The sequence below is a fragment of the Prionailurus bengalensis genome, chromosome D1, assembly GCF_016509475.1.
Source record: "Prionailurus bengalensis isolate Pbe53 chromosome D1, Fcat_Pben_1.1_paternal_pri, whole genome shotgun sequence".
Taxonomy (NCBI): domain Eukaryota; kingdom Metazoa; phylum Chordata; class Mammalia; order Carnivora; family Felidae; genus Prionailurus; species Prionailurus bengalensis.
This window is the reverse complement of record NC_057346.1, coordinates 21976464-22003013: the sequence shown is the minus strand read 5'-3', so window position 1 is coordinate 22003013 and position 26550 is coordinate 21976464. Positions and strand designations below refer to the sequence as shown.

The 26550-nt window shown below is 37.8% G+C and overlaps 1 protein-coding gene across 3 annotated transcripts in view; it reads right to left on the bottom strand.

The window, feature by feature from the left end:
• CCDC15 (coiled-coil domain containing 15) overlaps positions 1–24111 on the bottom strand; it is a 102536-nt gene extending 78425 nt beyond the window's left edge. For 2 of the 3 annotated variants that reach the window (XM_043579720.1, XM_043579719.1), the window contains exons 1-11: positions 23816–24111; positions 23285–23471; positions 17811–17960; positions 17205–17396; positions 10420–10533; positions 5628–5750; positions 4653–5369; positions 3946–4068; positions 3579–3701; positions 1930–2004; positions 883–1005 (exon numbers count right to left, since the gene is read on the bottom strand). In XM_043579720.1, the coding sequence (XP_043435655.1) occupies positions 883–1005; positions 1930–2004; positions 3579–3701; positions 3946–4068; positions 4653–5369; positions 5628–5750; positions 10420–10533; positions 17205–17396; positions 17811–17960; positions 23285–23464 (1920 nt within the window). In that variant the 5' untranslated portion in view covers positions 23465–23471; positions 23816–24111. The remainder of the gene's footprint in view (positions 1–882; positions 1006–1929; positions 2005–3578; positions 3702–3945; positions 4069–4652; positions 5370–5627; positions 5751–10419; positions 10534–17204; positions 17397–17810; positions 17961–23284; positions 23472–23815) is intronic. The other variant, XM_043579722.1, reaches the window with a different exon arrangement.
• Positions 24112–26550: the final 2439 nt, after the last annotated feature.

The window sequence follows — 26550 nt, the reverse complement described above, 5'->3', positions numbered from 1 at the left end:
GGACCAGCTTTGTGAAGAAAAAAAGAGATGGCTATCCAGATAAAGGAAAGAAACATATGCAACAGACCTGAGGTAGGAAAGAACCTGGCATACTTCAGAATACATGACAATGTAGAATGAACATGACAGCATCCCTCTAGGCCAACTTCATGGATCCAAACTAAAAATTACAAAAGAGCTGCTAAAAGTTTAGTCCTGAAAACCTCAGCCCAAATCCTACTTTCTGCCTTTCTGCTCCTTTTCTTCTTGCTCTCTTAAAAAGGCCAAAAGGAAATGTCTTTTTATCTGTTTTATATATCCTAACAACACCAGGTGCCTGAAGGCTCTGTTGTTAAAATAACATACAACCACAAGATAGAAATTATCCAGACAGTGGTAAATTCTAGTGGGAATAAACTAGACTTCACTAAACCATGGAAAAATCTTAGCAGGCCAGAATATTGTAACATTTTCTTGAAAAACTATAGATCTTAACTCAGTACATCAAAGCTTAGCTTATATATATAAATCCTAACAAGCTCTAGCCTGAACTCTGAACAGTTTATTTCTTGGTGATCCCATCTTATGCTCTCCCAACTTACTGACAGAGATCTAGGCCTGATCAATGGGTAGAAGATTCTCCTGCCCCTTCTCCCTCAGAAACCACTCATTTCTTCCCCTCTCACACCAGAAACAACACCTCTTCTAAAAGAATGTATATATAAAATATAGCTTTTCCAATAGGCAACAAGTGCTCCTGACAATACCCAAGGTTTCAGTGAGAGCAGTAATCTTATGTCAGGATAGGTTCTACACACTATGAAATAAAACAAGAATCTGCTTTTTGCTCACCCTGAGCACTTGCAGCCCAATCCTATCTAAATTCCATTACTCATACTCCACCTGTCTTCTGCTGGAAGCCTCTCTCTGGTGCTTGGGTGGAAGTTGCTGATGGCCATCCAGAAACAAATCCTCTTGCCATCTTTCTGCTGTCCCAACAGACGGCTGCTGCCTGAAGCATAAGGTCTAAAACATACAAAAGCACTCACCAAAGCATGCGAGCAGTGAAATAATGCTAGTAAAAGTACTGTAGGCTGCAGTGATAGCCCTGACGTACTCCATGCAGGTCAGAATAATCTGATACATTATGCATATGAGTATGCATTACACTTCCTGCCACTATTATGGATCTTAACTATATTCACGAAGCAATCATCCATAAGCTTCTTCATCCATAAAACAAGGATAATAGTATCTATCTCCCCAGGTTATTGTCAAAATGAGAAATGAGACAATGGACACAAAGTTCTAGAACTATTTTAATTATGGAAAGTGCTTAATGAACATAAGCTGCTTTTCATAATATTATTGACAATATTATTGACAGTATGAGTAAGAGAGAATACCACCAGCAGCAGCTGCAGCACTGTTAGAAGCAAAGCTCTGGCAAGCCCAGATCAAACTCTAATTTACTTTCTGCTGTTTACTTTTTATTATACTCTCCTCTACCTGTTCTCTGGCAGAACTTGGATCCCGGATATCATGTAAAACATATTCACAGCACTCTGGAAACAACTCCTTTCTCCATCTCTCATCTGTCAAATTATGTAAGGCCTGCCCATAGCTCCTGTGCTAAAAGACAACGTAAACACTGACTATCAATTGCCTAAGCAGGAGCATCATGACGGGGCAATAGTAAAAGCTTCAGTGAAGAGGCCTGAAGTAGTTTCAACAGGTCAGAATGGTGTGATACATCACAGAACAAGAGGACATCACAGCTTTGCCCGTTAATACTGACCTTAACACTAAATCCCTAAACAGTTACTATATTGCCCTATTAAATTTGAGCCAAAACCTAAGCAATTTATTCTCTGCTACTTATTCCTCACTCTACTCTGCTCTGCTTATTCCCTGAGAGAGGCTAGGTCTTAAACACTGGGTGAAACATACCGATGGCACTCCAGAAACAATTCTTCTTTCAATCTCCCATTTCTCAAAAGATGCAGGTTGCTTGAGACACTTGTTCTAAAGGAAAAACAAAATATAAAACTGTGTAAGCAGAAATGATTTTAGACATCACTGACAAATCCAAAATAATGATACTAGCGGAGGATAATATAACAGAATTGGTGTGTACGTGTGCTTCCATCTGTTAGTACAGAATTCCCAAACATAAATCAAAGTAGGAAAGAAAACAGTATAATGCATCCCAAGATACCCATCCCCCAACTTCAATAATCAGTAACGTTTTTTTTCCATCTATCTCTTTTGCCACTTTTTTCCCGGACTATTTGAAAGCAAATCCCAGATTATTCTGGTACCTTTTTTTTTTTTTTTTTTTTGCATGGGGCATCCCCTTATTCAACAAATGGAAGCAGATAAGGCAACAAAGCAGTATTTTTATAATGTTGCTAACATTTTCCCAAGGTACAGCCAGAACACAAGCTTGTGTCATTTCCACAAGTACTCCTACTCAATGTCCCCAGTAACTGCACGCACAAACACTAGAGGTTCAGGAAGTTCTGAGGCGGCAAACAGCTCGTTTTGTCCTTCATCATAACTGGTTTGCAAACTGGATGCCTGGTTTTGGTGTACTGCCTCAGTTGGTCAAGAGTAGAAGCCCTTCAGTATTTACGAGACGAAATGCAGAAAGCCAAATAAGCCTCCAGGATATGAGTTTACAAAGAACAATTTACTGTTAACCAATCAATATTACATAAACCCTGTCTCTTGGTTAACCCCAATGACAGAGGTATGCTTTCTCACCTGGACAGACTTTAGGTCTGGCACATTTCAAAATAACTGAAGATGTTATGCTCTTATCTTCCCTCCAGCAGCTTTATTTCTATGTAGCCTACATGCAAACTAGCTTGATAAGCTCCAACCCCAATTTTAAGTAATTTTGTCTCTGTTACTACTTTAGGAAGGAGATAGTCCTTCCACTGTTTTTGCTCTACATGTTCTCTAGGAGAGGCTCAGTCCTGGCTTTAGGTTTAACATACTGATAGCACTCCAGAGGCAATTCTTCACTCACTCTCTCTGCTCTCATAAAAGATGGCAGTTCCTTGAGAAACATGTTCTAAAGGAATAAAAACAGAAAACAAATCATCTGACCAGGGCAATGTGCTAATCTAATATTGTAGGCTTTGGTGAGAACTCCAGGGAAATGGTACCAGGTGAGGATATTCTGATACATTTGGACTTGAATAAGGATGTAACACGTTTAGCTCAACGCTGTAGACCTGAATTTGTAATCCTAAGCCATGAACAGAAGAGTCTGACAAACCCCTCATGTTTAGTAATTTAGGATCTGCCACTTTTTCCTGCACTATCCATGTAGGGACAGTATGTTTATGGTAATACTGTGGGCTTCAGCAGAAGTTGTAGTATCATATTAGTAAATTGAAATGGTCTGATTCTACACTAAGAATATGAATGTGATTTATCAACCTTCCAAATGACAGAACTGATTTGATTGGATACATTCACTAGACCAGGGTCTTTTGCACCTGATTCTATACTTCACATTACCAATTACTGAGAATGTATAAAACCCAGTTACTTTATCTCCTGTTTATTTCCTTTTTATTCTGCTCTACCTGATCTTTGATGAAGGTATAGTCCTGGAGTTTAGGAGGCAGGTACTGATAACTTGCCGGGGAAAAGCCTTCTCTCCCTTTCTCACTTGACATATCAGAATATGACTCCTTGAAGCGTACTTTCTAAAAGAAAACAAAAACATTAATTATAAATTGCCCAGTGGAAGTAATATGCTAGCAATACTACAGACTTTATTGAAAGCCTTACAGTAATTTTTTAAACTCAAGATAATGTGAAATATGGAATAAAACAGAAAGCCATGATTTTTGTCATTTTTGAAGTCTAGCTGAAAACAACCATTGCAAGTTCCAAACTAAACCCAGGACAATTCACTTCCTGCTGGTCTCTCTCCTTTTTCTATTCTACCTTGTCCCTGGTGGAGGTCTGATCTTGACTGCTGTGTAGAAGATCCTGATGGGCATCCAGAGGAAACACCTCTCTCCCTCTCCTGTCTGTCAAAATTGATGCTGGCTGCTTCAAATTTGCCTTCTAAAAAAAGAACAAACACAAAATATCAATTGTTCACTTAAGAAAGACAAGTTAACCAATAATACTTTAGGCTGTGGTGAGAATTCTGGAATGAACTGAGGTCAGAATATAACTTAACATGGTATGGAATAAAAGAAAACATTATATACTCTATTCCATACATATCCAGTTATGACCCTATATAATTTACTTCCTGTTGATCCCTTTCTTCTTATTTTCGGTCTAACTGATCTCTGGTAGAGGGCCGGCACTGGAACCTAAATAGTAAAAGATACTGTTGGCACACTTGTGGGCCATGCCTTTTTCCATCTTTCAGGTGTCAAAGCAGATAATGGCTGCCAGAATATTTTCCCTAATATGAAGATTTAAAAAAAAAAAAAAGTAAATTGTCCAGACAGGGGTAATATGCTGCTGATAATACTTTAACACTTAATGAGAACCCTAGACTTTTGAGAAATTAATGAGAAGACTACTTTTTCCAACTATGACTCTCCAAATCAACTGCAATTGAGTCCTTCCAAATCCCACTCCAAAATTTAACTGGCTATTTTTTCTTGTTATATCTCCTTTCCACTCTATTTTACCTGATCTCTGGGTGGAAAATCCTGTACTCTGGGGAGAACACACAGGTCTCTGAATAGAAAATGCTGGTGTTGGTCTCTGGGTAGAAAATCCTGGTCCTGAAATTTGGACTGAATATTCTGGTCTTCAGAGAGAACATGCTGGTCCTGACATTTGGGTAGAATATTCTGGTCTTTGGGTAGAAAAACCTGGTTTTTAGGTAGAAAGTCCTGGTCCTGACATCTGAGTAGAACATTCTGGTCTGTGGGAAGAACACACTGTTCTTTGGGTAGCAAATCTTGGACTTCAGACACAATACTCCCATCTTCTAGTTCAATATTCTGGGCTTCTGGCATAATATCCTGAGTTTCTGTCTTAACAGCCTGGGCATCAGGTTCAGTGGTCTGGGCTTCAGGTTCAACAGCCTGGGCTTCAGGCTCAATGGCCTGGGCTTCAGGCTCAACGGTCTGGATTTCAGGCTCAACAGCCTGGGCTTCAGGCTCAGTGGCTTGGCCTTCCACCTCAACAACCTGGGTGCTGAGCCTTGGCTCAATACTCTTAGCTTCTAGCTCAACACTCTGGACTCCTGTCAAATCACCCTGGATTTTCAGCAGATCACCTTGGGCTTCTGGAAGATAATCCTGGGCTTCTGGCAGAATATCCTGAAGGCCTTGAAGATCTAACTGCTTTCGCTCTTCCTCTTTCATCACAGCAAATAATGGATTTTTGAATTGTGCTTTCTAAAAGTGAACATAAACATCAAATATAGAATGCCAGGTAGTAGCAACACTCTAGGTTTTCCGTAAGACTCCTAAAATAATCTCAAAAAGATATAGTGGTCAAACAAATTACTATAATAAAATGGAAATCAGGATCTTTGCTCAACTTAACAAAACCAAAATCTATAATCCCAAACCAGTACAACAATACTGGCATCCCTAATCCAAATCACAATTAGTTTAATTTCTATCATACTATCTCCTTTTACTCAGCTTTACCTGAACTCTGCTGAAAGGTTTGTCCCTGTCTTCAGAAAGGAGATCCTGTTGGTCTCCCCAAAACAAATTTTCTCTCCCTTTTTTATCTATCAAAATAGATGAAGGTTCCTCAGAGTCAGGTTCCTACAAAACACACAATCAAAATGAAAAAAGAAATATCTATTACAGGTAGAAACAGTGTAATTACAATAAAATCCTAGGCTTCAGCACACTTTTAATATAATTTAGGAAGTAGGTCAATATAATCAAATATTATAAAAACAAGATATTACAAAAGAAGTATAAACTATATACTGAGAACTATAAAACACTGTTGAAGAGAATTTAAAAATATCTAAATAAGTGGAAAAACATCCCATGTTCATGGATCTCTGAAGACAATATTAAGACATCAATAAACCCTCACATTTACAGTCAACTGATTTTGAACAAGAGTGCCAAGAAAATTCAATGGAGAAAGAATAGTTTTTCAACAAATGGTACTGGGACAAGTGGTTATTCATATGCAAAAAGAATTAACTTAAAACACTTCCTCACACCACATATAAAAATTCACTCAAAATAGATCATGTAAGAACTAAAATTATAAAATTCTTAGGAGAGCACATGGTAGAAAATATTGATGACTTGAAATTAAGCAATGGTTGGGGTGCCTGGGTGGCTCAGCCAGTTAAGTGTCTGGCTCTTGACTTCAGCTCAGGTCATGATCTCACAGTTTGTGGGTTCGAGTCCTGTAGTGGGGAGCCTTCTTGGGATTTTCTCTCTCCCCCTCTCTCTGCCCCTCCCATGCTCATGCACTCTATGTGTATGTGTGTGTGTGTGTCTCAAAATAAATAAATAGACAAACTTTAAAAAAAAAGATTAAGCAATGGTTTATTAGGTATTAAATCAAAAGCATGCAACAAAAGAAAAAATAGATAAATTGAACTACACCAAAAGAAAAAATTTTGTACAAATGATAGCATTAAGAAAGTGAAATGACAATCTACAGAATGGGAGAAAATATTTGTAAATCATGTATCTCGTAAGAGACATGTATCCAGAATATATAAAGAACTCTTATAACTCAATAATGAAAAAACAAATAACTCAATCAAAAAATGGACACCACCACATTAGAATAGACACTTTCTCCACAAGACATATAAATGGGGCAATAAGCACATGAAAAGATACTCAAGATCATAAGTCATCAGGAAAACACAAATCAAAAGTACAGTGAGACATCACTTCATACCACTAAGATGGCAATAATCAAAAAGATGGACAATAGTAAGTACTGGAGAGGATGTGGAGAAATTGGAACCCACATATATTGCTGATGAAAAACAGCTTGGCAGTTTCTCAAAAGGTTAAACATAGAGTGACCCTATAACCTCCAAATTCCACTACTAAAAAAAAGAATGCCCACACAAAGACATGTACACAAGTGTCTGTAGCACAGTTATTCATAAAAGCCAAGAGGTCCATCAACTGATGAATGGATATACCAAATGTGATATAGCCATAAAAGGAATATTATTCAGCAATAAAAAAGGAATGAAGTACTGACACATTCTACAATAAACTTTGAAAACATTAGGCAAAGCAAAAGAAGCCAGGTCACAAAAGACCATATATTATATATATTATATGATTCCACTTATATGAAATGTCTAGAATAAGCAAATCTATAGAGACAGAAAGTAGATTAGTTGCTTAGGACTGGGGGTAGAGAAAGGGAGGGAACAGAAAGTGATGGCTAATGAGAATAGGGTTTCTTTTAGGGGTTAAGGAAGTGTTATAAGGATTAGATTATGTTGACATTTGCACAAACCTGTGAATACACTAAAAATAACTGAAATGTATACTTTAAGTGGGTAAATAGTACACTATATAAATTATATCTCAATACAACTGTTAGGAAAAAACACTACTGGTAAATAGTATAGTATATAAATTACATCTCAATACAACTGTTAGGAAAAAAACACTACTGGACATTAGAATTTTATCCCTTAAACCCAACCTTAATTAGCTGTGGATGGCTCTAACAAGCCATTTTCCCCCCCTCTACTCTACATTTCCCTCCCTGATTTTCTATAAATTTCTGGTAATGCAAAGTAGTTAAAAGTCCAAAGACCTTGATGGAACTTAAAGAGCAATTGCTCTTTTGTTCCTATATTTATCTTGAGGGATGACGGTTCCCTACAAAATGCTTTCTTAAAAAAACAAGAAAGAAAGAAAGAAAGAAAGAAAGAAAGAAAGAAAGAAAGAAAGAAAGAAAGAAAGAAAGAAAGAAAAAGAAAGATGATACAGAAATAAATGGTCTAGAGAAAGTAATATGCTTATGATACTGGGTTGAGTTTTCGTGAAAGATCTGGAGTAATTTTAACAGATTACGGTGGTTTAACATAGAATAAAGAAAAACAAGTAGTTAGTTCTACTTCAGATTTACAAATAAATCACTCACACATCAAACATATGGAAGGAAATATGCTGGTAGGAGAATATATTAACTTTATAAATGACCACTTGTTCCTATACCAGCCAGTAACAATTTTAGGAGCCTTATGATTTTGTCTTAGTGACCCAACAGTGGGCAAGCAAGTATATCTTCTAACTGTACCTCCAAATCTGGAATAACAAAAACAACCAGACAGATTCTAAGGTCAGTAAAAATAAGTCTAACAAGGAAATGAAACAAGAGTTCAACCAGGTTACAGATTGTGTCCTTTCTGACTGGCAGATTTCCACTTCACAAAACTGAGGGGGTAGAAAACTATTCAGAATTGAGGGAACAACCACATACATGATATAAGAAATGTGAAAATTTTCACTAATTTCTTAGATCATTCTCATTTCTATGGAGATATGTTTCCAATGTTCTAGCTGAAAAATACACATGTATTCTTTGGAAGCAATAAGCAGAAAGTCTGAATACATCATCATCATCATCGTCATCACGAATTACATTTAAATGGCATCTTTGACATATAAAACTGGTTTATAGAAGGATGTTACCTCAGACTTAATCCTTCTCCCTCTACTGGATAAGTATTTATTTCAGTACTTTTTCTGGAAAAGCATCAATTGAAAGGTTTGAACATATTCCACACAACATAAAATATCAGTCTCTAGGATCTGATAACCCTTTTTTTCTGGTTTGCTAGAATGTGTCCAATCACTTCATTCTAATACTACTCTGAAGTCAGTACTGGCACAAACTACAGTCGCCAAATCCATAGTATGAAAACCGTCCAAAAAACAAGCCACTGAGAAGTTTGGTACAAAAGAAATTCTATCTTGAGAGTCCTAACAAGGCAATGCTACAAAAGGGTAACCATACTAAACGTACCTGGGATGGAATGTCTTCTGTGATACACACCATATATTTATATATTTAACTATAAATATCTTACTATCACTGAAGAGGGAAACATAGATTAGTATTCTACAAATTACAAATACATAAAAGACAAATGTTTTTGATGGTTGTGTTGAGATACTTAAGAAAAAATACAAAAACATTTATATATATATTTATATATATATATATATATATCCATTTCTTTCCAAAAACATACACACACACACACACACACACACACACACGTATATACATAATCTAGGAAGCAAAACTAAGAAAGAACTAAGAGACAGAGGTGATGAGGGCCACAAAAAAAATAGGGTAAAAAAGATGAGATGGTCCATTTTACTAGATGCTTTCTATCAAAACTTGATATTCATGCCAAAATTAAGTACACACAGGAAAATACATGAGTTTATTTTTAAGATCCAAATCTGTGAACGCTGAAATAAACAGCCACAGAACAATATCATTTTACAAGTATAGCCTTAAATATCCTTTTAAGTCTAGCTCTGCATCTATGTTCCAATTATTCACTCTAACCTTGTATTTTGAATCAAAAGAATTTCTTTTTAAATAATAACAGTATTGGGGCTCCTGGGTGGCTCAGTCGGTTAAGCGTCCGACTTCAGCTCAGGTCATGATCCCACAGTTCATGAGTTCAAGCCCCGTATCAGGCTCTGTGCCGACAGCTCAGAGCTTGGAGCCTGCTTTGGATTCTGTGTCCTTCTCTTGCTCTGCCCCTCCCCTGCTCATGCTCTGTCTGTCTCTCCCTCTCTCTCAAGAATAAACATTAAAAAAATTTTTTTAAATAATAACAATACTGATTTTTTCCTAACTAGAAAGTAAAATATATACTTTATGGAAAATTTTTTAAATAGGGAAAACCAAGAGAAGAAAATAAAAATCACCTGTACTAACACTAACCATAAATAATCAGTATTAACCTCTTGGTCCATTTCTTTCCAGGCTTCTGTCTCTGCACATAGTATTCTCTTCCCATCGCTTTATCTTTATTTTTTTATTGTTTGAAAAATATTCTACATTTATTTGCTTATTATTTGCTTCCCTGCTAGCACAGATGCTCCTGAAGGGATCTTTGTCTATCTTTTTTTTCCTGCTTCTAGAACAATGCTTGGTAAAGACAGACATTCTATAAACATTGGCTGCATTTTTTTTTTAATTTAGAATATATTGTATGTAATTTTGTATCCTACTTTTTTCACTTAATTTTGTATCACAGACACTTCTGTCTTTAGATATTCTTTGAAAGCATATTTTTTTTACAATAGCTATATATGGATACACCATAATTTTTTAACCATTCCCTACCATTGGATATTTCAGGTTATTTCCAATTATTTTTACAGTTATAAATAATGTTGAGATGTAAATAAATATTTATGTGTACTTTTTACAACAATTTATTAGAAATTAATTTACCTCTTGGTGGGGAAAGGTTTTTCTTCTACCATCTGGAAACACTGACACATTTTTTTTGTTCACAGTCTTAAATGATGCCAGTCGGTGACGAGCCTGTTTCATGGTTTGACTAAGCTGCCAGGGAAAGGGAAAAAAGAGCAAACAAAAACAGGCTAAAGTTTTAATACCAAATTCACTAAGTGTTCCAACAGGAAAACAGGCCCCTATTATTAAAAAATGCCAGACCTAAGACAAGAGGATTACCTGCAAAGGAGACTGTGGTTTGCTGACAGTACTTTTACAACATGACTTTCATTATTCTAAAATACTGTTATTTCATAACTTGATTTAAGGGCTGTTATTCAAATCATTTTTCAACAACATATGCTTTGTATCAAGAATGTACACAAAATATCAGAACCTAAAAGTTTTAATTAATAATTTTAGAAATTATGAGCAAATACATTCTTTACCTCCTATCCATCTTCTCAATAAGGAGTTATTTCTTCGACTAGTCTTTGCATGCCTAATCACTTTTATCACTCCTTGCTAGAGGACTCCATTCCTAGTCCCTCTAAAATCCTTTTTTCCTGTTTACAAGAATCCCTTCTTCACCCCTAACATTTGAAACCTGTAGCTATTCAAAGTCTTTTCTCAAACCCCCCTTCTTCCAGAAAGTCTAAGTTAACTCAGAACACAAACTCCAACATCTCAACAGAAGCCATTTGTTTCAAGTACTCTAAGTAACAGCTGATAATGAGTATTAATATTAAATACATTGACTTTGTGTTCATTCCTTACATCTACCAGGTCATTTCAGTAAGCACCGGTTTTGATCTCTTTTTCAGAAGAGCATAGCCTATTTTATTTTTCACAAATCTGCACAGAATATTCCCTTAAAGAAAATACAGAAATGAACAAAGTACCATGTTTTAGGCTAAGCACTACATCATGTAGAAGAAAAGCATATCCCTATACTACAAAGTAAAATTAAGGCAAAGTCAGGACCAGTTCCAACCAATCCAGTAAAAGTTAATGATATCAATTCTCCCTGGAAAGTAAATCATGACTATGATTTACAGATATAAATAACAAACACTTTGGTTTTTACTAATGGTGAGCTAGGGATAAAAACACTCTCACTACCGGTGCAGTTTCCCTACAGCATATCACCTGTTTTGTCCTTGCTTCTAAAGGTCTACACTTCTCACCAGAGAAATCAGCTTGAAACATTACTCTTTATTTTACTAAGAGGGGACTTATTTTTTTAAGAAAAAAAATTTTAATGTTTATTTTTGAGAGAGAGACAGAGAGACAGAGAGCAAGGCAGGGAGGGGCAGAGAGAGAGGGAAACACAGAATCAGAAGCAGGCTCCAAGCTCTGAGCCGTCAGCACAGAGCCCGATGCAGGGCTCAAACTCACGAACCGTGAGATCGTGACCTGAGCCTAAGTCAGTTGCTTAACTGGCTGAGCCACCCAGGCACCCCTAAGAGGAGGACTTCTAAATTTGTTAGCAGAATGGCTAAAGGGATCAAGATAGAGGTAATCATACTATAAAAAGAGATATATGTACAGTTAAAGTTATAAAAAATACAGAGCCACAAATGTGTCTGTTTTTACTCACTGCCAAGTATAGTAGATGTTATTGCCCTGCACAATGTGACCAAGGATTCAAAATAGCTGTTGTAACAGATTTAAAATAAGGATACATAATCTACATCTCCCAACAAGTCCAAACCTCTATTAGAGTCACAGATTGATTTTAGTCCCTTAAGCAGGATATTTCAACTGGTCCAGCAGTTGGAATATACGTTATAGTCTTTCCATTTCTCTGTCATTACCATAACCCTTCATCAAACCTCAACCCGAAAGCCCTTTCAAGGACCAGCTATGAGGACTGTAATAGGCTGACTAATGGACACTCAAAGACACCAGGTCCTGATCCCTGAAACCTATAAACGTTACTTTATAAGAAAAAAGGGGCTTTGCAGATATTATTAAATTAAGGATCTTAAGATGAGGAGATAATCCTGGACTATCCATATGGGCCCTAAATGCCATCCCAACTGTCCTTATGAGAGAGATGGCAGAGGAAGATGTGGCATACAGAAAAGAAGAAGGTGATGTAAAGACAGAAGCAGTGATTGGTACAATGTAACCACAAGGAAAGGAAAGCCAGCAGACACCAAAAACTAGAAGAGTCGAGGAACAAATTTTCTCCTAGAATCTGTGGAAGAGACCCTGCTGATACCTTCATTTTGGCTCACTGAAACTGATTTTGGACTTCTGGCCTCGAGAACTTCAAGAGAATTAATTTGTCATTTCAAGTCGCTAAGTTTGAGGTAATTTGTTAACAGCAGACAAAAGAAACGAATACAAGGACCAAAGTCAATGTTCATAAGCATTAAACAAAAATATAGAAAATAGGGGAATTTTACAAATCAGATTATTAAGTGGGCCTCCCAAGCTATAGGCTCACCAATAACCTAGATCTTGCGTAAAAAGGCAGGCTGGAATAATGAAGATTCCTTATCTTACATGATGAACTAGGAAGTATGAGAAATCAGACACAGGAACTGAACCTAAAAGGTCCAAAGCTGGAGCAAAGAGGCTAAAGGAGCCATAAGTATGCCTAAGTTTCAGAGCTGTGATGATGAGAATACCAGTTAGTAGAAAAATTAAGCAAATAAGAGAGAAGCATATGTGTAGAGACAGGGAACACTCCCACTTTGCCTGGAACTGTCCAGGTTTAGCAATGAAGGTCTCATGTCCTCAGACAATAAGGAAGGTGGGTCACCCTATGAGAACAACTGAATCAATCAAGTTATTGATTAAATACTAGTTGTGAAGATCAAAGAACCTATGCTGTTGTGATCACTGGAGCTACCTCAGAGCCAGAAAAACTCCTCTGACTCCTTAAGGGAGTTTCTGATTCTGCCATTATCATCCCATGCATGTTCTTGAAATAAAATGAAGTCTTGCAGCCGAAGAGCCTAACTCAAACAATAGTTTTCCAATGATAGATTAAGAAAACTTATCAGGTTATTTCACATTGCTTAAATCTTTCTTAATTACCAAAATTAATTGGTATTTCCAGGGTTGAAAAAGCTGGAAAGCCTGCATTACAAAGAGAGAATGAAAATAAAAAACAAGATAATAAAAGATTCAGTGAGAAATAAAAAGCTGAGATATCCCATGCTAGAAAATAGTGGTAAACTTAATAGTGTATTTAAAAAAAATTATTACATGGTGAGAATGAAACAATGATCAGCTGTTCATTGATTCCCAACCAAAATGAAGTTATCAAGGGACACAATAGAAACTCAATCCCTAGAGATAAATATCAGTCTGAACAAAAGCAGGGGGCTAGGCTAGTTCTATTTTATGGGAACACTTGAAATTTCTTCCAGTTTTATGATTATAGTGGCTAACTTTAGGTACCCAATCTTATCTATTTCAGAACAAGTAGGTAATACCAAGTATTATAAGTGAAGGTTGGGGTGGGGATACAGAATAAGAGAGGTCCTAGCAAAATCACATGTTGGGGTACAGGGCCACATCCAGTTTTGAAGGCCATATTTGAAAAGAGCATATTTGAAAAACTAAATAGCATTCAGAAGAAATCAACCAAGATTATAATGACTGAAAGCATTAGGAATGTAAGAATCAAAAGAGAAAAATGGGGGGCGCCTGGGAGGCTCAGTTGGTTAAGCATCTGACTCTTGATTTTGGCTCAGGTCACAATCTCACAGTCGTGAGATCAAGCCCTGTGTTGGGCTCCACACTGGTCATTGAGCCTGCTTAAGATTCTCTCTCTCCCTCTCCTTCTGCCCTTCTTCCCCCATGTGCACACACATGTGCGTGCGCGCGCTCTCTCTCTCCCCCCAAAAAAGAAAAAAAGAGACAGAAATGATAGCTATAATCAAATATAATCAAATACCTAAAGTGTCTTAGAGATGACCATGGTATTTTATTTTCTATTACTTGAGAGTGCAAAACTAGGCCCAATGGGTAAAAATTATAGGAACATTTTGACTTAGTATATTGATAAAATATTTCTAATAATTTCAAGACTTCTAAAAATGAATAGCCTAAAAAGTGGTCAGTTGCTCAACAGTGGCAGTGTTCTAGCAGAAACTAGAGACAATATAAAAAGAATTCTTTAGAGAAAGAAAGGTTAGACTAGATAATGTCTTTTCTTTTCTAACATTTAATTAAAAATGTAAATAAATTCAGGGGCGCTTGGGTGGCTCAGTTGGTTGAGCATCCGACCCTTGATTTCAGCTCAGGTCATGATCTCACAGTTTATGAGTTTGAGCCCCACGAACTCTGTGCTGATAGCACAGAGCCTGCTTGGTATTCTCTGTAGCCCTCTTTCTCTCTCTGCCACTCTCTCAATAACAACAACAAAAAAGATAAACTTTTTAAAAAAGATTTTAAAAAATGTAAATAAATTCAAACATATTGGAAATGTCAAACATATAGTAGACAGAAGCTATAATGAATCCCACATACACACCCAAACAGTTTTAACATTATCAATTCCTGGCCCATCTTATTTTATCCATAATGCCTTACTTCACTTCACCCTTATATTACTTTGAAGTATACCCCAGATATCAAATCATTTCATCCTTAAGTATTTCAATATGTCAGATGAACTTTTAAAACCCTCCAGCTCCAGGATTCTATGGTTCTATCACTCCGTGGCACACGAAAACTGAAAAGTCCACCAATATTCAGAAAGTGAATTATATTCATCATTTACTCAACCACTTCTAGATAAATCAAGGGAATTAGTGCTTGAACAATGCCTCACTGTCTAGTTCTTAGTGACATCTAGTGGATAAAAACTGCAACAGAGGAGCGACTGGGTGGCTCAGTGTCAAATTCTTGGTTCCTCTCAGATCATGATCTCATGTCTTGAGTTCAAGCTCTGCGTTGGGCTCTCTGCTGAGCCTGCTTGGAATTCTCTCTTTCTCTCTGCCTCTCCCATGCATTCACACATTCTCATTCTCTCTCTCTCTCACTGTCTCAAAAATAACTTTTAAAAAATTAAAAAAAAAACTGCAACAGAAACAGTAAGATTAAAAAGCATCTAATGTCAAGATGCTGTTTGGGCAAAAGTTTATAGGCTTAAAGTAGTTTAGGTCACTGAACATTCTTTAGTAGTTAGTTCATCTTTTAAGAAAAAAACGGTATAAATTTTTTTTTTTCGTTTTGTAACATTTCAAGCTTTTCATAACCTGATTTCGTCCTATGTAACCTCAATTTTCTGTCATCCTCCTCTATAAACTATCAATCAGAAAGGTTCCATCACTTATTCCCAAATATACCAAGCTCATTATACATTCTACACTCTTAACTGTTCCTCCTATCTCAAAATTCTCTTCAATTCACCAATTCAATTCACCTTACCAATTCAAAATATACAACTCAATTCCACCTCTTCCAGGAAATATTTCCTTGGAATTGAAAAATTTTTGAAATTCCATAGTGCAACTTTATCACCAAATATAGCAAATATCTCTATATTATTATCTAATAGATTGGAGTCTACCAGCTTTACATCTCTACTTGGAAATGCAAACCCCCATAAAAGGTCCCAATTCACATTTCATTCGTTCAATGTTTAAGAAACACAGTATATTCAAATATCTGTGAACTGATGTGTTCTACTTATATACTATACAGATGAAGTAAAATCCTCACTATGGTGGGATTATAGCCACAAGCACCACAAAGGCAACAACCGTGTCTGTTTTCATCAATGTTCTATCCCTTATACTTTATGAAGTGCCTGATTCAATAAATATTTGCTCAACAGATTGTTCATAACCTTAAAAAAGGAAACAAAAATGATTTTTAAAATGATTACTACAAACCAAGCAATGGCAAGAAAAAGTCATAGTTTGGGCAAAGAAAAAAATTTTTTTAAGTATTTCAATATAATATATGCTTATAAAGCTTTCCCTAATTATACTAGCAAATATACAATCCCTTCATACTTATGACCAAGCCAAGTCAGCAGTTATGAAACTTTTATTTTTGCATAATCATCATTTTCTACACTTTTGCTCTCCTCTCACTATCCCTAGAAATGCATTTTAAATAAGATGAAGTATAATTCCCATAGCAGAGTTGAAGAATATGGTATCGAGTGGACAAAAAGCTCAGGTACACTAAGGAGAGTTGAGTGCACGGTCTCAAGTGATTTCAGCGGATGAACCTACTCATGGTGATTAATTTTTAAATAACAGATACGTAAAATCAATTACTTAGGATATGTTACTTTTTTTTTCTAATTCTATGTCAAGAGTTTAGTATGTTATTACTTGACCTATAGATCTATTTATTGTGATTATCAGACTAAAGGACAGAAATGAGGAAAAAGAGACAAAAATAATGAATGAAGCGCCCCATATATGTACTGTACCTTTTTGCAATAGACATTAGGAATCAGTTCTGTCCATATACCATAAACAATAACTTACCCATAACACAATTCCAGTACAATTGGGAAAAAAATCTATGTTCTTTAACTTAAAGCTCTTTCTCATAAGTTTTTAACTCTAAGAGTTTGGCAGCTTCCTTTAGATGATTCTAAATTGTCTTACCAAAAATAAATAAATTTAGAATATGTATAAAAAATAAACATCATTCCACTATTCCCCACTTTACAAAAGTAAAAAAAAGAAGGTAATTAAAAGTGAAGTTGAGTAGGATACCTCCTAATCTCTACTTCATATTCTAGATATGGCATGTATCTAAAGAAAATCATAGGCATAAAATGAGTATGTACTTACAGCCTGGGCTTGTTGTTGGAGTAATTCATTCTGATTCTCTCTATCTTCTAGTCCATCCCCCAGCACCTGGGAAGGAGGTAACCTAGCACTTCCAATTGCAGCATTCAAGTTCTTTGGAAAAACACTTGTTCTTTTAGGAGTTAAATGTGCTGGATCTGAGGACTGCATGGCTATAGAGCCTTCTTTTTCTGCCTACACAAAGGAAGAAAGAGTGAGATTCTTCTAGTGAGATTCTACTCCAGACCAGTACAATCAAATAATGCCTATAAGTGGCCCAAAAGACTTTAAATCAGGGCCAAGGGTAGAAAGAGGAAAGCTTTAGCAAGCAATGAAACTAATATTTACCAGGCATCCCTAATGTGCTAATAATTTACCTATCAAATTCTCCTAACAACACTGTGAGACAAATATCATAGCCTCATTTTATAGATAAAGAAACTACAGTCCAGAGAAGTAATAGGCCCAAGGTGACACAGCTAGCAAGCAGCAAAGCCAAAATTCAAACCCAAATCCAAAATTCTGACATTGTTTTTGATTATTTGGTGAAAACAAAAAAATGAGTCAGAACAACGTAAGAATAAAATATGGTTTCTCTTTTGAACTTACTGCTTCATAAGATCTCTGAAGCTGATGCTTTTTTCGCAACCTGATTTGTTGATTTACTCGGCGTTTGACTTGTCTCTGAAAATGCTTCAGAGCTTCTTGTTTTTTTCTTAGTTGTTCCTTTAGTTCTTCTTCAATCATATATGCTGAAGTCTTGAAAGATGAAAGAAAATAAACTTAAATGTCAGCAGTTTTGCCTGTTAGGACTGTTTTAAGCACAAAGCTGTCAAGGTACAATCCCAAGAAAATAATTCAGTTCTATAATCCAAAATTCCCAGTACAGTAAGGAAATCACAGGAGTTCAGAAGCTGATAATCTAGACATAGCTACTGAGTACCAAGAACTCAAACCAAATCAAAAACTAAAAATTGGAATTTTTGTACTCAAATCAAATCTTAATTTTTCATTGATTTGACAACTAAAGTTGCCTTCATTAATTCTTAATGAACCAATTTAAACCTATCTTATGTTACACATTTTTTAAAATGAATACAACAGTCCAGATACACCAAATTGCTCACCGCTCACCAAATAGGTCCTATTATAAAATGCCTTCACACTCAGATTTACGCTCCATTTTTAACCTTCCTGTCATCTCCATCTAGTAAAGTAAAGGTGGTACTCATTCTTTAAGACCATCTAATAACCAACCACCTTCCATAATTGGTTCTTCCTCTGAGCTTCCTATGCTATAGTACCTCTCATTCTTATTAACATTGAGTATAATACTTCTCAACTCCCCCATTAGATTAGGTACACTGTGAGGGCAGGAAATGTATTTATCCTCTTTTGTTTCTCCTACAGTATATGACACAGAGCCTTGAATATAAAGGCACTCAATATTTGTGTAATGCTCAATTCTAAAACACATTCTAAACGATCTAGAAATTTTATCCCATTTGAGTCCCTAATCAGTATTCACTTCCTCTGAATGCTTTGAATAACAACCACAGGCATAATTAAAAGCAGTTACTTTTTTTTTCCGAGAGAGTGAGAGCACAAGCAGGAAAAAGGAGCAGAGGGAGAGAGAGAATCTTAAGCAGGCTCAATGCTCAGCACAGAACCCAACTCGGGGCTTGAACCCACAACCCTGGGATCATGACTTGAACTGAAATCAAGAGTCAAACGCTCAACCAATGAGCCACCCAGGTGCCCCAAGCAGTTATTGTTATTAAAGATCTATTACAAGACAAGCACTTTAACCACATTATATCACTAAATCCCTAAAACTACCTCCAATAGAAGATATTCTTATTCTTTATATTAAAGATGAGGAAATTGGGGCTCAGAAAGATTCATCTTTAGCCCAAGATCCTACAGCTGGCAAGCAGCAGAGCTACAAGTCTCTCTGACTCCAATACTTATGCCCTATACTGTTACTGCTTGTCTCTTGACTATGTCTCTCTTTCATAAGGGATCTTCAAATAAATAAAATCATACTCCTATCCAGCCCTTCTTCTAACACAGTGATTCCAAATTCTAATTCAGAAAGGTGCCTCAAATATTTCATAAGGCAGTCATTAACTCTCAAAATGAAAAGAATTTAAATTCCAATAAAATTACATTTTCCAAGAAGTCTATCCCATATTCTACACAAGTATATACCATAGGAATAGAGTGTACAAAACAAATATCAAAGAACAATTGGGTAAAATAATTCCAAAGGAGAGATATATGTAGTAAAGACTGAACAACTGACCAAAATTAACTCAGGCTCCAGAAAATTAAAGCCATCCTGCCTCTTTTACGTCCATTGTCTGTCTGCCCCCTCTTTTACCCCCGTGCTGAGATTATTGAACATCTTATTAGTGTATGACTGATTCCAAATTGTGAATCTCAACTGTAAACGAAAGATAAGAGTATACCATATTTTAGAAACATATTTTGCTCAGCAAACACCACTTTATAAGGCAATCAGAACCCAAGAACATTGTCTCAGATTCTGGGACATTAAGAGATTCCCAGAGTCAAATAAATTTGAGAAATACTGACTTAAGCAAAAATAAATATTGTTTCAATTGTACAACTAATTCCTCATAGACATAGACTTTTTATACCCTAAGGACTATCCAAGGGGACAATATAGAAAGAAGTGTTTCTCACAACAAACAAAGAACATTTTTGGATAATTCACGTATGATGAAACTTATGTTTAGTATTCACAATAGTCTCCAAAGATGATCTCCCCTTCTCCCCACAGTGAATCAAGCCTCCCAGTATCAATGCTCTTGTGTAATAATCTCCCATACTGATTGTAGTCTGGCTCTGTATATATCCAACAGAATGAGGCAGAAGCATTGGCTCCATGACTTCTCAAGCAAGGTCTTAAAGCAACTTCCACCTACAGCTCTTGGAGTGCTCACCCTAGGGGAAACGAGCCACCATATAAGAGTTCTACCCTGAGACCACCATGCTGAAAGGAAGCCCAAACTAGCCAGGTAGAGAAACCATGTGGAAAGAGAAAGCATCCAAGCAAGCCCGCAGCCATTCTAGTCATCCTAGCCCAAGTGCCAGACATGTGAGTGAGAAAGCCATCCTGGACATCACAGCCCAGTAGATGGCCAGATGAAGAGGAAACAAGAAATCCAACCAATAGCCAGAATCCAGTAGAGTTGTCCCAGACATCTCCAGCTATTTCAGCTGTCTCAACCGACAGGCTTCAGACATTGTGTTGTAGACGAGCCATCCTCACTGTGCCCTGTTCTAAATCCTGACACACAGTATAATTTGCTTTATGCCACTAACATCTAGGGCAGTTTGTTATACAACAACAGATAATCAGATAAATTATAAAATAATGCGACAGCCATATATGCTGATAGAATAGCAGTGTCCTTTGATGCTAATTTAATTAGTGGAAGGGGAGGTCTGAAGCTATGGTATTCTTAGGAATCTCAATGGCTCCTTGAAACTTTGAGAACAAAAATGATTAAGAGTTTCCTTTTAAGGGGCGCCTGGGTGGCGCAGTCGGTTAAGCCTCCGACTCCAGCCAGGTCACGATCTCGCGGTCCGTGAGTTCGAGCCCCGCGTCAGGCTCTGGGCTGATGGCTCGGAGCCTGGAGCCTGTTTCCGATTCTGTGTCTCCCTCTCTCTCTGCCCCTCCCCCGTTCATGCTCTGTCTCTCTCTGTCCCAAAAATAAATAAAAATGTTGAAAAAAAAAAAAGAGTTTCCCTTTAAAATAAGCATGTATTAGGTCTACCACACTTTAAAAGTAACTATTCAGCATTTATTCTGAGCTGACAGAAGCTGCATCTGTCAATAAGGGTGGATTCCCCAGACTATATATACTAAATTGGTAAAGAGTTCTAGGAAATGCTTGATCAAATTGCCATTGACTGGTACTGATCAATATTTTTTAAGTGAGGGAAAGGAGACATATATTTTCCAAGACTAATATTTTGAGTTAAAGTTTGGGAACATGAGACTAAATTCTTTTTAACACAGAAAAAGAAAATTCTGGTGGGTTTTAGGCATTTTGATGCTACATTACAAAGATGCCAGGGGCGCCTGGGTGGCTCAGGCGGTCAAGGGTCCGACTTCAGCTCAGGTCATGATCTCACAGTTCGTGGGTTCCAGCCCCGCGTCAGGCTCTGTGCTGACAGGTCAGAGCCTGGAGCCTGCTTCGGATTCTGTGTCTCCCTCTCTCTCTGTTCCTCCCCTGCTCTCACTCTGTCTCTCTCACTCTCTCAAAAATAAATAAAGATTAAAAAGAAACAAAGATGCCATAATTTGAGCAATGAAAACGAGGTATCAATAACTTAAATACCAAAATACCTTTGTACCAAACCTTATTAACTCTTCTGGGGTGTTTCTTACACTTATCCCTTTTCATTCCTACTTCAACCACCCTTTTTTAAAGCTTTCCCTTTCTATTCCTTATCATGAAACAAGTCCTGATGCCATACTTCATGGCTAAATTGTTACAATTATATCCTAATTCGTCCCCCAGAAGCCAATCTATATCTCACCTCAAAAAATTTTTGAAGCAATTAACCTAGTCAAAACATTGTTTTACCATATTTGTCTGTAAATATTACACAATGAATGAAGTCAATCCTTTATCCAAGATTTCCCTACAGCTGTGGTTCCCAACAGCTCCTATTTTCCACAATCCCACTACACATCCTCTCCAATCAATCTAATCTACCCTTAGAATCCTGAATATACCTCCCTCACTTCCTACTCTTCCCATTCTCCTTAATTGGAGAATCTTCCTCCTTCTTTACCTAATTTCTTCATTAAGCTTGCTTGTATCACATCAACCCAAAGTCCTACCTTTCTTCCTTAAGTATCATAGCACTTAATCATATACTACTTAGACACTTCAAATCCTTTCTGGAAATAGGCAGAAGAGGAATAAATGAATACATATGAACATACATATAAAAAAATAAAATGAATATATGAAATTGCTTTGTTATTTAAGATTTACTTTAAACATGTCTCATTTCTTCTCTGAGATCAAGGACCACTCATATTTTTCGTCTCATGTTCAGCATTTTGTCTATATGTGCAGAATACCCTCACACAATTTGTGCATTCCATAAATACTTACCAAGTGCTTATATTTATCAGGCACTAAGACAAAGTTGGGGATGGTAAAAAATGAGATTTTTTTTTTTCCCTTGTGCTCTGGAAGCTCACACTCCATCAGGAAAAGTAGACATGCATGCAACTTACTATAAATATAATGTGGTAAGTGCCACAATAAAATTCCAACAAATAGCTAAGGGGCACAGTTTGGTGAAAGACTATCAAAAACCTTCTTACAAAATTGTCCTCCTGCGCTAATTAGTACATATGAGAGTTATTATGGAAATAGGAGCACATGTAAACTTTGCAAAAGTTTCCCTTCACCTGAAATGCGCTTCCCTACGATCTATACTTACAGCATTTTCATTTCTTAAGGACTAACATAGGCTATATTTCCACACTCATTCGTTCCACAAATATTTCCTTAAGACTTACTATATGATAGGACAGGAATGAACAAAATATAAAGGTCCGCGTCTTCCTGGAGTTTATAGTTAAAACTTCCTCAGGATCTCAGTCAGAATTAATCTCTTCTTTCCTTATTCTCTTACTGTATCTGAATCTTACAGAATCTCTATCACACACTTACCATAACTCTAAACAATCAATTCATGTTAAATTAAGTGTGGCAACTGTCATCCCTACTAGCTGCAGGGTGTCCAGAAGATACAGACAGTGCCTATGTCTTGTGCACAGCAAGCAATCAAGAGTTTGTGAAATACAGTTTTGGCAAATACGTGTTTGTTCTACAATCCTAAGGCAAGAACATAACTATTTATAAAAGGACATCCCCCAGACAGTTCATCTTTATCTAAGCACCAGGGATTAGAGAAGGCTAATATGAAGAAGAAGAAAACAAACAAACAAACAAACTGAAAGAAACAAACAAACGAACAAAAACAGGGGAGGAACCCCACCACATCTGCATCAAACTGACACTCACATATGCTGGGACTTCCGAACTATCTGGCAAGGCAGGTTCCACCCAGGCCCCAACTGGCACTATAGCCTGGTTCCTTTCGGCCAGCACTGCCAACACGTCCTTGCTCTTCAGGGGGTTTAAAGCCAGGGGCAACCTTGCGGCATTTCGAGGCTTCTTGAGGGGGGCCATCCTTCCTGGCATGTGACCCCTGGATAGGAGAAAGGAGAAGCTTAAAATCTTCAAGCGACTGCGTTAAAAGCTCAATCTCCTAATCCATCAGCCACAGGCTCCTGGAAAGGAGAGAAACCTGGGAGGAGGCAGTAAGTAGCCTGACAGGCAGTCGAAGAACAAGAATTCTGGAGAAGGAAATGGGAAGAAATGAAAAGCGTTAAGTTTTAAAGACTGCCTTGTGCAAGGAATGGGGATGAGAGGGGAGAGAAAAGGGATCTACTGAGGGAACGAAAACTGTGCCCACTGGTGGCACCGCGAGGAAAGGGAGGAACGACCGTAGCAGCCAGAGAGGAAGGGGGCTGGTAGGGTCGGGGTGGGAACCTGGGTCTGAGGCTGAGTCCAAATAACTGCTATCCGGTTATGGAGGGAAACGATGAATGCCGGGGAGTCCCGAGCCAGATAAAAGCCTGTGTCTTAGGCCTCGGGGGTCCCACTCCTGCTGAGATAGCACCGAGCAAGCACCGGTGCACAGGTCGCCACACATTCAAACTACTCGGGATTCCTAGGTAACCGCCTCCAGCAAACCGCCACTTCCGGGAGGGCCGCCGGGCCGCCGGGCCCCGCCCACCCCGGGCCCGCCCTTCGGTGGCCATGTATCGGCCCCTTCCGGTCTTGCGTTCCCTCCCCGGGGATGGGAAAGCGTAAGGGGCGGGACTTAGAGCTCCGCGGTAACGTCACTTCCGCTCCATGTCTCACGCAGGGGGCGGGGTTTATGAAGGCGCGAGGAGAGGGGCGGGGACGAGTGGTTTCGCGGAGCTGCTGAGTGATGCGAGAGTTAAGGTGTGTAAGGCCCCTGGTGCAGAGATGGAGACCAGCACAAAACCTGCGGGAAAAGGTTACGTTGAACTGAAGAGCGCTGACTCAGAGGGCCAGGGGTCCCAATAGAGGGAAGCAGGAGAAAAGAATGGAAAAAACTGGGTCTGACAGAGCTTTCCTCCAGGAACAAACTAAACTAACAGTAAATCATACCCATCCTGTGTACACATCATTACGTTTATAAGGCTATGTAATACATATTCTTATATTTGAACAGCGCAGCCTCGTGAGTGGTCACCCTCTCTGCTCCAAGCTCTACTATAATTCTGGGGCACTTCACCTATTCATTCGTTCATTTAACATATTGAAAGCTTTTTATATATCAGTACTGTTCTGGGCACTGGAAATATATAGCAGTGAAGAAAACAAATATCCCTTGTTCATGGAATTTGTAATATGATGAGAAGTAACCGAATAAACACATGAGTAAGTAAATGTGCCTGAGGCTGATGAATACTGGAGAGTAAGAGCAGAGAAAGAAGATAAACAGTGTACTGGAGGGGAAGTGAAATTTTAGATAGTATGCCTAAGAAGATTTCACTGAGGTACTTTTGAGCAAAGGCTCCAATGCAAACCTCCATGAGATAAGGAACAAGCTACTGTGATCTTCAAAGGAGAGTTAAGTGTTCCAGGTAGAGGGAACAGCAAGTACAATCACTCCAAAGTGGGTATCTGTCTGGCTGTGAAACAGCAAGGAGGCTAGCGTGACTGGTACAGAGTGAGATGGGGAGAGTGTTGACATAGGAAGTCAAAAGTTAGGGGGTGGGCAATTATATAAAGCATTGTAAGCCATGGAAAGGCATTGAGATGGAGGGTTTGAGCAAAGGAATGCCATAATGTGACTCAATTGTTTTTTCTTTAAATCACTGTGGATACCATATTGAGAATAGACTGAGTGTGGCAGAAGTATAAGCAGTAGGCCAATTAAGAGGCTATTCCAGTAATCCCAACAGGAGATTATGATGTCTTGGATCAGGGAAGTAGTGGTAAAGATGGTGAGAAGTAGTTGGATTCTGAATATACTTGGGAGGCAGAACTTTCAGGACCTGTTGAAAGTTGGGATATGGAGTGTGTGTGTGAGAGAGAGAGAAGAGTCAAGAAAAATTCTAGTGATTTCATCCTGAGCAATTGACAGGATGGAGTTGCCATTTTACTCACCTGGGGGAAATGGTGGAAGGAGTAGGTTTGGGAGAAAGATCAGGAGTTCAGTTTAAGTTGTGTTTAATTGACATCTAAGATATGATAGAAGTATGGTAGAAGTATCTGCAGTTCATAGGAGAGTTCTGGACTAGAAATATAAACTTGGGAGTTGTTAGCTTATAAATTTAAAGCCAGGAGATGAAATGAAATCATCGAGGGAGTGAATTATAGACAGATAAGAGATCTAAGGACTGAGCCGTGGAGTATCCTAACAATAAAGAGGCTAAGAAGGGGAGAGGAATGCAGAAAGAGGGAAGGATCAGCTAGTAAGCTAAGGAAGAAAACCAAGAATGTGTGATAGTTGAAATCCAAGTGGAGGAAATGTTTCATTGAAGAGAACAGACCATCGTGTTAAATCCTGCTGATAGCTCAAATTGGATAACTAAGAATTGACTATTGGGTTTAACAATGTGGTCATTGATGACTTTTAAAAGAGCAGTATTTTTGGAGTAGTTGGAGAGTATAAGCCTGATGGAGTAGACTTAAAAGAGAAGGGAAGGAGGAATTGGAGACAGCAATTTTAGACAACCTTTTCAGTGGGTTTTGTTGTAAAGGGACATAGAGAAATGGGTAGCTGAAAGGAAAGATAGAATCACAAGATGATTCTTTAAAATCACAGCACACATTTTTTTGTTGCTGGGAATTATCCAGTAGATAGGAGAAAGCTGACAATGCAGGAGAGAGATGGGAAAATGTTTGCATCTGAGTCCTTAAGTGGGCAAGAGGGAATGGCCTTAGATAGCAGGAGGAAAAGTTCATTATAACAATAGCAGGGAAAGCAGACTATATACTGGTAATTGGGTAAGATAGTGGTGGGAGTTGGGGAAGTTCTCTTCTAACTGTTCCATTTTCTCTGTAAAATAGTATTGTAGTCAGCCTACAAGATAGCCTCTGATGTTCTCCATCTCCTGGTGTCCACACCCTCTGTAGTCCCCTTTTACACTGTACCAGGGTTGGTCTGGTGACCAATGGAATATGGCAGTAGTAATGATATATCACATCAGAGATTAGGTTGTAAAGATGCTGTATTATGTCTCTCT